The sequence below is a fragment of the Temnothorax nylanderi genome, unplaced genomic scaffold (genome assembly GCF_030848795.1).
Source record: "Temnothorax nylanderi isolate EJ_2023f unplaced genomic scaffold, tnyl_v1.0 TNYL_tig0103_pilon, whole genome shotgun sequence".
In the NCBI taxonomy this organism is placed as follows: domain Eukaryota; kingdom Metazoa; phylum Arthropoda; class Insecta; order Hymenoptera; family Formicidae; genus Temnothorax; species Temnothorax nylanderi.
The window spans coordinates 473,650-486,418 of record NW_027249165.1 but is presented as its reverse complement, the minus strand read 5'-3'; the positions used below and the strand labels follow the sequence as shown (position 1 = coordinate 486,418).

Here is a 12,769-nt window from a genome sequence, read left to right as displayed (position 1 = left end):
TCGACTTCGATCGAAGTGCGAGACCGGCGAGGAAGAAAGCTATCGACGGCGCTGTACAGATTTCCGCCAGATCGAACGTGATCGAAAAGCTAATATCGATACACTTGTTCGGCCACGAGGGAGAAACGAGTTCGATCCGCCTAATGAACCGATCACTGCATCGATTAACGCTGGTTAAGACCGATTGGTTGCGTGTCTCGTCTCAAATTTGTCAACGGGTGTGAACCGGCCACCGACATAACGATGTTACACTCAAGTAGTTATTTTACGAAACTCTGTACTTGCAGTATCGAGAATATGAAGATAGGAAAGAAAGATTGAAAAAAAGATACACCGGAGGAAGCTAAAAAAGATTGTAAAGTGGTGATTACTGTTATAAATTATTATGTTAGTAATATAAGCGAAAGGTTGATATGAATAAAAAATGCTTGATAAAAAGTGCGGTTGAATGGTAACGCAGCTTTAATGATTATGTTGTGTCTGCAGTCAAACAATTTTCGCGCTGAAAAAAGACATAATAAGTGGCGCTTTGTTATCGGAATCAGCTAATTTGCTCACACACTTTGATCCTGTCTTTTTTATTTTTATATATTCTGATAAACAATGATTCTGAATCATTGTTTATCAGAATCTAACGACTAGTTCATAATCTTCTATTTTTTTTATTTGTGAAACGTTTGTTGTGAGATTTAGTCGGGGATTTAGTATAATAACGCTTTTATATAATTAATTAGATAAATTATGATAAAGATTAGATAAACTCACCGCGAATGATAAAATTAATATAATAAACTATTAAACAAATCAGGAACACGCATCAGGTACGGGAAATGGAATTCAGGGAGTCACGTTTTCCTTATCGTGCTCTACTTGTCTACTCCTACGTACGTACATATGTATGTCCATCAATTCCGGCCGCAGGATTTCAGTATCGCTTTGACGTGCATGCTGGCCGATCAGCAATTTACGATCATCGAAGGGCGCTAAAAGCATCCAGGCTGAGTCTCTTAAATGCGAGCCGCTACAGCGTTGCTTCTCGGGACGTCTCTCTTGCTCTTTCACTCTCTCTCTCTCTCTCTCTCTCTCTCTCTCTCTCTCTCTCTCTCTCTCTCTCTCTCTCTCCTCTTCCCTGTTCATTCTCTTGTACTTGTCGTTCGTACGTGCATTGCACATACACACCTATAAATCGCGCAAGTGCACGCGTACATGTGCGTACACGAGGCGTCTTAATACATACGAAAGACTCACGAGGATCGAGCGCTCGACGCGGCCCAATTACTTTAAATTGAGTTATAACCGGATCAAATTGCCGATAATTGGCGATTGCATAGCTTAATCGGGTGCCAGCCCTCCTCTCGTCTTTCCCTTCCTCGATTTCACCGAGCCAGCACCGTCAACGAATGCGCCGTGCAGCCCTTACCTCTCATCCCCTCGTCCCGACGTCGCTCGCCTTGTGTGTATGAAGTTATTTTACAAAGTGGCTTTAAAAGAAAGGGTGGGCGTGCAGAAGAGAACAATGAACGAGAAAGACAGAACAAGTGCGCAGGGAGAGGGTAGGATAGAGAGAGTCTTCTTTTCGTGAGCGAACAAGCGCGCGCGCGCCCTTATCCTTCGACAATACAAATTGCTGATTATGCGCCCGGCTTTTATGTGCCTTCTAATTGGGCCGCCTCGGCTCTTGGGAAAGATCGACCGATCGCACGATCGGCCCTCGTTAACCCCTAACGCTCTCCGTGCACGCCAGGGATCCATATAAGCCGTATACTTCACGGCGAGGTTTATCGGTACTGACGATAGCCCTCGCGCGTTGCACTCAACAACGCGATCTCTCCTCGATTTGTCTACGACTGATTCATCGTGAATTAAATCACGCCAGTAATTCGCGATCTTAAACTAATAATTACTTTTTCATCACTTTCTTATTACATTTGTACTTTTTGGTTTGATTATTGTATTTAGATATTACACTGTTTAATAACGATGATAGAAATATGAAACATGAAAAAAGATGATAGAAAATTTGTTTATTTTAATTAAATTCTTTCTGGATTTATCAGAAAAAAATGCTGAAAAATTAGTAAATTCGAAGGTTTTATGAAACATTGCATATGAAATATATTTATGCATTCATATGATCGATGCATGCTGCCGCGTTTGTTTTGAAAGTAGTCGAGCACAGTTTATTATTATATAGTTGCGAATAATTTATCCATTATTTTTTTGTAGCCATGATAAAACATATCTCGATGATCTCATAGCTAATTAAAATCAAAACGTATGTAAAATAAATACATATATTATTGTTACGCTAAGCATCATATATTATTATACTATAATAAAAATATCGTGAAAAAAGGTTGATGAAATGCATTGACGTTAGCGGCAGGATTACATAATTTGATGATTCTACATGAGATCTATTTTTTACCACGCGCACGATGCAATGGCAGCGCGACCGGCCCGTCCGTCGATTGTAACACGGTTTTTACAAACAAAATAAATAGTCCTACTTTGTAAAACCGTCAACGGCTCTAGGAATTAATAATTACGCGGATACACGGCTCATTACTCACGGTTGCGCCGCCAGCAGTGGTTTTACGCGAACGCCGCATTTCACGCAATTAATTAGGCGTCATTACGATTGGCTCTTTGAATTATCAATTTGCTTGATCAGGAGGAAAATAGACAAGCGAAGAAAGAATGAGAAAACGAATAGCGCTCGGAATAGCGCAGCTAAACCGCACATAGATTGTAAAAAAAAAACACAATGGTTTTTTACCTGCGCGGTTTGAAACGTAAAGGAGTAGCCAGCGCTCGAGCCGACTCTCGCATTTATTGTCGATAACTTGTCAATCGTATCCCAAGAGAGCCGTTGACATGCTGCGTATTATGCTCTGATAGTCTGCACATTGTACGTTCCTCTCTTGTTGTCGCCGCTTCGGCTGAACGCATCTTCTGCAAGTAACTTCGAAGAGAAAGCGACTAACGTTTCCATTAAAGTCCAAATAAACCACTGCGGTCCGTTTCCAGGTCCGATATAATAAATCTTTTTATTGACAGTTATACGATCTGTTTGTTCATGAGAATAATTTATCCTATTAATGATTCTAAATTATGTGATGGTATTATATATATTTTTAAAGATAGTTGGCACCAGCTGTATGTCCACTGTTGTATGATTGAGCGTGATGCAATTATTAATAATTAGTTGCATGGCTGTTGAAATTTGAATTTTATAGAATCGGGACAGAATCTTGATAAATAGCTCAGGGACGTTTTTTGTACATTTCATTTATTACAATATGATAAGTCTGATGACAGAGAAATTCGTAGTGAAATTGCCTATTTATCGGTAGGTTCGTATATTTAAAGAAATAAACAAGCAAAACGTTGTTATTGGTAAAATCTAATTTCTAATATTTTAAACTAATTTTGACAAAATTTTCTTTTTGATGAAACGTCGTGATAATTTTTCTCGATTACGTTTTAAGCCATATTTTAAAGGATATGAAGATGAAAGGATTAAGATTGATATTACATTAAAGAGCTAATTTAGAAACTAACTTGAATTCTATATAATATCACATCCAAAATGATTAAATATAATGAATTATATTTACATTGAACTAAATAAATATTTTCTATTCATTGTATGAATAACAATCACGTTGAACGAATTTCCGTGTTACAAACAGAACAAAAGCAGCGGCAATAGTCAATCACTTTTTAACGTTTATATATTCCATTTCTAGAGACGCTTGTATATAAAGTCCATCCGGGACCGATCATTGCTGTTCTCGTGGAAATTCGCTTTTGCGCGTTGTAACGCCAGACGAGCGATCGTGTCGCAGACTCGTAAACCGGCTCGTCTATCGATATTTCACTCGTGCCGAACGGGAGTCGCGCTCACGGTTAAAATTGTCCTGTTGCCGCAGCAGTGTTGCCCAACTCTCATGCATAGAGTCATGATGGGTTTAAGCGATTGCTTATTGCTTGGCTGTTATAACCAGTCGTCATAGACTGACGCACTGCTTCTCGCTCGTTTGTTATCTGCATTAATACGTGCGTACATACACACGCGCGACTGTATACGCATGTATACACGCTATTATAGGAACTAGGAACTGTGTGTCTTGATTCGTGTACTGGAGTATCATGGACTCTGATACCGTAGTATACATCGGTCTCGATCATCGGTATTGAATTTTAACTATCTGTCCCATGACAGATATACCAAACTCGGCTTGGTTGATTTTTTTCGAGCTTATATTATACCTGACAGATTATTTGAGATTTTTCGCTGTAAGATTGATCGCGAACCGTCTCCGATTTTTTCGGAAACCCCAGCTTTTTTACGTTTTCTTATGAATAAATCAATATAGCATGCTTCTTTTTCCAAATTACTACATTATATTAGAAGGCTAATATAGTTGTAAAGCGAACATACGTGATCATTCAATGCCCTATTTATATACTGAGAAAAAAAATTTCTTAATTCCAAAAAATATTTAGTCCGATACGAGCAACTAAATATTTTAAGTAGTTTAACTAAACATTAGTTAAATTAATTAATTCTTAATTAAAAAATTTTAAAGGTCGACATGAATGCATTATACCTTTTTTAGTGCAACTTAATAATTGTTGAAACAACTAATGTTTAGTTAACTAACTAACATGTTTAGTTGCTCGTATCGGACTAAATATTTTTTGGGATTAACAAATTTTTTTTCTCCGTGTATCATTTACGAAAGGGTCAAAAACATTTTGAGAGTCATACATTCAATGCAATTCTTTTCAAATATCTGCAGTTATAATAACGTAACGTCATAATCAATAAAGAAATTATTAATATATTAAGAACTACATTAATGTATAGTTCTATAAATTTTCGAATGGCCTGCAGGGTAATATTAAAGAAAATATTAAATATCAATCCGGATATAAAAACAATGATTGATCTGCCAAGGTTATTTGCGTGAGCTGGTATTCATAATTTGATGATTTTGCAACGCTCATATTTTTTTTGCAATTGATTAATGTAAATTGAATAATGCAATGCACTTGTAGAGTCGACATGCTGTATTATATAATATACAAAATAAAAAAATATATAATTTAGCTATGATTATAAACCGGTTGTCGATTATTCAAGCTTACACATCCGTAACATCGAATATATGTGTATATCGAATAACATCGAAAATACTCGCAATTCGTAACACGAGCATTTAGGCAAGTCGAATGGGCATAGGCCTGAGGCAAATTTGAAGAGTACATTTTCGAAGTGAATGTCGATATGCTCGCTTTCGCATTAAGAAATGAGATTGATCCATTATGTTATTAAATACTACTTAAACTTTCCCTGTCGTAATCCGTCCTAGTTGACAAAATATTTGGTTTATTGTAATAAAAGTCCATACTGATCTTCCCTTGGTTCGGTTTTTAAAAATAAAAATTTATTTATACAACTTGTTTTTTTCTAAATTTAGATACAAATTTACATATTTGAAATATCTTTAACAAAGAATTATACAACTAATATACTATCATCATTGTGCTAATTAATGTCGTAGACATTAAGAATGATAAATAGTAATCACAAAATTGAAATATTCCAGACTAGTAAAAAAAGAGAAACAAAAGAATTAAGTATAGTTAGAGTTGTGAAAACTGCAGAATCGGCCTTTCGTACGATATTTTGAGTATATCTAAAAAAATAGAAACAACTCATGCCACTTCTCTGTTTCTTCTTGAATGTGTGAGTTCTCTTAAAGACTTTTTCTAAAAGATCTTTTTAAAAAAGATAAACCCAGGAAAAAATTCAATTTTGCAATATGTAAATCTATATGTGATATTTATTTTACAAAATATAAATTAGTAAATCAAAGAAACTTAATGTTTTTCTTTTGTTAAGGCCGATTCACGAAATGTAGCATCGTATTATTCTATGGGTTTTGAATAGAGAAGTTAACATTATCTATAATAATAATTCCGGGCAAAAATATTAAACAGAGACAACAGCTGCAGGAGATTTGCTTATTATGTCACAATGTACAACGGAATTGTACAAACGGTATAATATTGCGAGAATGTTCAAATATGAAAACTTAGACATATCATATGCAATCTCTGAATAATTTCTCTTGCTCCGAGCAAGAAAATTAGTTATTTTTACGTTCGTTTATAAATGCAATATACATGTATACATGTATACATGTATATATCACATAGAGATTATCCATTTTATATACATTTATTTTTGTATGCATTATTGCTATTGCTTTTTAAAGGATTTTTTCCCGGAACATTTGATAAATAATGCTTAATAACAATAATAATGATATTTTTTAATAATGATAATAACGATAATTATCGTGTAATAACAATAATACTAATGGTAATTAATAATTGTATTAATATCTTTTTACACGTCTTCCCGTACCATCAATAGTAATGAAAATATTTCAAATCATATTAGGTGAAATATGTACATATACTTCTGGGTATGTGTGCGTGTTTGTGTGTGTATCTGTATGTGTTGACTGTATGATATATTGATATAAATATACTAAAGCTTTTAATTACTGGCCAATATATCTCACTCTGACTTACTACATGTAAAATATAATCTTTATTTTTATCTTGTCAACAGAAATGTAGCGTTCCTTATTAATTTCTCAGTTATTTGTACTAACAATGAAACTAAATATAAGTATTTGTCTATTTGTTTGAAACGACATCGATTGAGAATGACTGAATCTGCTTACAATTTTTGAATGGATATCTTTTTGTAGCTACACCAGTGATAATATTTTCGAAATGTTAATTAATTAATTAATTTGATTTCTTCTGTATTAAAAGAACGACATCTATTGAAAACGGCCGTCCAATGTATGTACATACATACCTGTATGTACATATATTGTATATATCAGTTAGTCTAAAATAAATTAAACCAATATAAATTGCGTCCATTTAATCCGAGTACTATTACATATATGTACAAAATGAACACATTTCCATGATGGTACTACCTATGACCGGTGGTCAAAATGACCAGCATTTTCTTCCTCTTCATCATCATCACTGTTGTATTTCCATCGCGAAAAGAGTTCTATATACATCACGTCTACGGTACGTTATTCGTTTCTATTCACTTTATCAGTGGAATTGTAACTATTATGAATATATTGTCCTCTAGAAACCACGCAGAGCATTTTCGCGTGTTTCTTTAGAGACAAAATTCCGAAAATTGAAATTGGTCCAATCGAGTCATGAGCCTCAAAAACAATTCGCCGTCAAGGAGGTACCCGCGGGAAGCGTCAAATCGAGCGGATATGCCGTGTTTTCTTCCTTGGGTGATCTGTCGTTCTTTTCGTCCTGTTCTTCCTCTTTCTCTTCTTTTTCCGGCGATTCTCTGGATCGCGACGGACTGCTACTTGCTCGCATGCTGAGGTCGATTGGTTCATCGCCGGCAGGATTACTACGATTAGAATCAACCAGAAGTAGATTGTTGTAGTTCCATGGAGATGACAACGAGTGTGCTCCCGACGCGAACATCCCTGTTACTCCCCCTGGGAGTAACAGAGAATTTTGCCCTGTGAGCATGAGCATGCCATTGATCGATACTCTGGGTTTGGACGATTCTTGCTCGTTTGTTCTCGTGGGAGTGAATGGCGATCGACTTGAACTGCTCCTGGACTGTACATCGCGACGATGGTCATCGTCATTGGACTCGCTTTCGGATCCATCGACATTTCTTGTGTTTCTCGATATTGATTCCGCCGGCATAGGTGATCGGTAAGAATCCGACGAGTAAAGCGATGTCCCCTGAGTGAATATCGTGGGAGTTTCCGCGGATGGGCTCTGTTGCCGTGGTGAACGATTGTCGACCGGCGATGATGAGACTTCCCTCGATGTGGGCGGGGGTGTTGTCATGGATGATAATTGTGGCTGGTGTTCCCTCATATACAAATTCTGCAGATAGAGTTGTTGGTATAAAGACACCTCGTCCGGATGAGGCGATCCATTCGATCTCACCATCATTGCGGGCGGAGGTCCAGTATGGAACGGATACTGGATCATCGGATTTTCCTGACTGGTCGACGCGCCATTGTCTGTCTCGTTGCTGCCGTCACTTTGCGGTGGATAACTTAAACGGAAGGACGTAGCGATATTGGAAGGACGGAACGACGCTATCTCGTTCGTATTTTGATTACATCGCCTCATCTGCTCCGAAAAATACGTGATCTTGAACCAATTCGAACGCCGCCCGTAGCGTGAGCACGACTTGGACATACCGACGTCTAGGCACTTCTTTAATCGGCAAGCTTTGCAAGCCGTCCGATTCCTCTTGTTAATTATGCAATTGCCGCCGTTCTTACACGCTGTCACGTTAGTGGGGTTGTTATACGTGCGACCGAAGAATGACTGTAACAGAAGATTATAGTAATCCTATTAATATTATTCGCATTATAACATATTTAGATAATATCAGAGCTGCGTTTCTATTTTAAAAATTCGAAACTAATATCCCGAAAAATTTTGCGCAAAAAGAAATTACAAATTTAGTACTTCAATAGCGTTATTATCGACTTCATAACCATTCAAGGCGCTTTGGCACTTGATACTTCCAGATTTACGCCACTTAAAATCACATGGTGCGAGATTAAGGAACAGAACATTTCGCTGACGCATTGGTAGAAATTAATGCGTGTTGCTCGTTAAATTGATCTACAAATGGAGGGGTAAAAGTCATAGTGGTGTAAGTCAAATTTTTTTAAATTTTTTCTCGTGTGCATAGATGCAATCTATACAATATATAAATTGCATCTATGCACACAAAAAAATATTTTTTAAAATTTGACTTACACCACTGTGGTTTTTACCCCTCCAAATGTACTTATCGCCGCACCGGATACTTAACAACTTTGCGGTTACGGTCGTTGGACGATCATGAATTTTCGCGCGATGGCTTTCGACCCAACCTTTCGACCCTCGACATGTCCAGAGAATGGCGGAGAACCGCGGTGCGGCGCGCGGCTCATCTATATAAATTAATCGGATTATCGAGACAAACGAAGCATTATCGCGATAGAAGCCCGCGCCGTACTTTCGTACCGGATATTACCAGATACGTCCACGAGAGAGAAACCTCCATACGACCGAACCATATAAAGGGTCGATGGTCGGTGCCCGTGTGTAAGCCACGCGCGTTTCTACCGGATTAAACGTCAGGGTTTAATGTTACGCGCGTCACGTGAATTAGCATGCCTGTACCTAGAAGAGAGGCGCGCGCGAGAAAGAAAGAGAAGGGCAGAGTGACGAAGAGCACGCAAGAGAACGAGCAAAGGGTGAAGGGAGCGGAAGGAGATGGAGAAAGAAAGCGAAAAGACGAGGAGGAGAAGGAGGAGGAGGAGGAGAGATAGAGTATATACGTGGCGGGGCCGCTCGTAAAGTTAAACGCCTGTCGGCCGACGATAAAACTGCCTCAAGAAGACCCGTTGCTTCGAAAGGTGCGCGCGGTCTCGCTCGCACGGTCATCGAGTACTAATTTACGACGCAGCTTTGCAGTCTTTCGCCGCTCGCACCCTCCGGAAATTTCGAGAGATGCCACAATGCGAGCGCGCAACGTCCGCGGTCGATACGTCGGTTGTATATCGTTCGATTAGGCTTCCGTATTCAGGGGAATTTTCTGATCGATCTAAGAATACCGTTCTCAAGATATACTTTGTTTCTAAAAAAAAAAAGAGAAAGCAAATAAAACGATGAATTACATTAATTAATTTAGTAAAGATTTGCGTTTACGAAATGAGTCGTATTGCAAATTAAGTTAATATCAATATTAAATTCGAAAAAATACATTTACCTGCCCAATTTACTTGATCGAAATAATTATATATATTTATAATATATTTTACCAAAGTCAATGACGTCCCAACATATATAAATAGATTAAGTTTTTAGCCATTAGTATCAAACTGATTCTTCTTTAAGATTGAGCACGATCGTGCCTTGTTAAAGTGTAGTTATCGCATATGTTACGAGATCACAGGAGGCAATCTCGCGTATCTATCCGCGTTCCCACGCTTCTCCCGTTATTACGATATTGCGTCACGATCGATTTAGCGCATAACGCACGCGTGTTACGGAACAAGATGCGGAAGGTAAAATGTAAAAAAATTTCGTGTCGTATCGTCGTAGAGGCTGCCGAAGGACACGGATTCTGCGCTCCACCTGACCGAAGAGCCACGTGGGCGGGCTGGTAACGGGCCGAAATCTTGAAAGTTCGCGCGTAGCGGTACACATCTCGTTCGGGAGTAACGAATCGTTCGCTAAAGTGGTCACAGTGGCCAAATTCACGGCCCACGACTCGGTCGAGTTCGGTAGTACTTGATGACTCGCTGGACTTCCGGATGATCATCGCAACGATGTCATCGTTGTGAGTCATCCAGAGTAACATGACGATTACTCGAGTGCAGAAACTTGTAGAGAAACTTGTTCATTATATATACGAAGTATCAATAATTCCAAGGATTAATGGATCACACGTTTTTTCGCTCGGTTACGCTCAGAAATCACCATATAAATGTCATAATTATCGGCATCGTGTAAATCAATGAGTCCAAGCCCGTGATTGCGATCATTCTTTCAGGAAGCCGTATTTACCGATTTCGAATTTTAAATCAAATTACATTGTTTTCCAGAATAACTATAGCAATTACATAGTGAAATCCATTGATTATGCTACATTAGGGAAAGATCGTGATTTGATGGATAGAAATCGTAGATCGACAAGCGACAGGTGACGGCTCAAAATCCCCGCGAAACGCGCATACGTCCGAAATGCGCATTGAACGAGGCGTTAAACGATAATGCAATCTTCTATCGGCAATCTTGAATTGTGACGATCCGAATGTGTTGGAAATAGCACTCCACGTACACCAGATGATCTTTAGTCGTCGCCACGACTGCGTGAAAGAGATTACGATGCCGTTCTGTGCGCAGAACTCCAATATATGTGTATGTGCGCCATCAGTACCGACGCCAAATGGCGCTTCCGTTTCTCAGACGATTTATCGGTCATACAGGAACATATCCTTCGCATATATTTAATTCTTTCCGGCCATTAGAATCGCGCAATGTGCCGGGTGCAAATTTAAACACCCCAAAAATAGATCAACCTTCTGCGTATGTTTCTTTTCCATTTATGATAATGGATGAGCAAAATACATCATCCTCATATATATTATTTATTGCAGTAAGATTTGTCGCATTCGCGACTGAATAGATTTGAGAATTTTTAATTCCAAGGCATATTATAGTTCCTTAAAAAAAAGTTCACACTCGATCGGGCCTAAACGTGATAAAAATCGCGCGCGAGAGACGTGTACGTTTCGCAACGTGACGGTATTCGGTATGATTTACGTATCGATTTACGTGTATCACGGACATTGCATGTTCGATCGAATCGCTCAAAGTCGTCCATGCGATGTAATTGATCCGGTGTCGCGCTTCTGCCATATCGGGTTACGGATTGCCTCTGGACTGGGAAAAGTGGCGACGTTCTTAAAGCGCCGCGGATGACTTTGTCTTTCGCGGATAGCGATTGCGTCGCCGGATCCTGGTCCAGTCGTCCATGTGTTCACTCGGTCAGCTGCGTACGGAGAGTCGGACAATTCTCGATGAAGGGGGACAACGGGATATTCGCAGGATTGCGTAACGCCGTGCATGCGAGCGCGTGTTCACTCGGTTTTTCAAGTTTTTGCACAATTCTTCGCCCGGTCATTGGACGTGCACGCATACGGGGCCCGACACCAGGAACAGCGGGCGACGACGAGCCGTAATACGACGGCAACAGCAACAACGGCGGCAGCGGTAAAACCAGCTCTCGTCCGCGTGTAGAACGCATAGCGGCTGAAACACGCGCCATTTACGGGCGCGTGCGACAAATCCGTCAAGAGAAGCTAGGATTATCTCAAATCAGCCGGTATGCCCGGAATCTCGGATCGATTTGTAACGCCATAAAGCGACGTGGAGAAATCAGCATCGTCCGTGATCGTGAAAAGAAATGTAAAATGGCTTGTAGAAAGCAAACGCATCTTTGAATCCAAATCGACCCGATCGATATTTTAGTAGTAAATTATTTTTGTAAATAGTTGTTTATATAAAAGTAACAAGTACGCGATGCCAAAAATTACATTGTAATAAATATTAGAAACAGTTAAGAGCAATCTTGTTAGCGTTCGTAAAACGAAGAGAATTGAAATGCGTAAAGCACAGGGAGGCAGAAATGTTGTTTTCTCGGCGCAGTGATAAAAATGTCATCGGTATGACATTCGGCAAGTCGATCAGCGGCGTGATGTTAATTTATCTCAAGGGAGAACCGCGATAGTTTCTCGTGCGTGAGGAGAATCGATCGAAACTTGGCATGTTTTGTTACCAAATGGGGAACGTGAATGGCCCGAATCGGCGCGATTTGAACGGATCGACGTTCCAGAGATTCGGTTTCCCACAAAATCGACAGAAAGTCTTGCGGGTCTTCATCGCGATTCTATCATCTTGACAATTCTGCAAATGACTTACGTGCGTGTTTAGCACAACCATTATTCACTGCACGACATCATGGATTTCTTCGCGACGAGCTAAGTAAGACGTCAAATATATAATTTTCGCTTTAACAACGCGACGAGTTGTAGATCGATACATTGTCGCAATTGACAACGAGGAAATATACTTACTCCAAGCTGCAATAATTTTCATTGAACTA

General features: G+C 39.1%; 1 protein-coding gene across 2 annotated transcripts in view; it reads right to left on the bottom strand.

Moving 5' to 3' along the window:
- Positions 1 to 5,434: 5,434 nt before the first annotated feature.
- Positions 5,435 to 12,769, bottom strand: part of LOC139775713 (uncharacterized) — a 30,564-nt gene continuing 23,229 nt past the window's right edge. For both annotated transcript variants that reach the window (XM_071711950.1, XM_071711952.1), the window contains exon 3: positions 5,435 to 8,430. In XM_071711950.1, the coding sequence (XP_071568051.1) occupies positions 7,282 to 8,430 (1,149 nt within the window). In that variant the 3' untranslated portion in view covers positions 5,435 to 7,281. The remainder of the gene's footprint in view (positions 8,431 to 12,769) is intronic.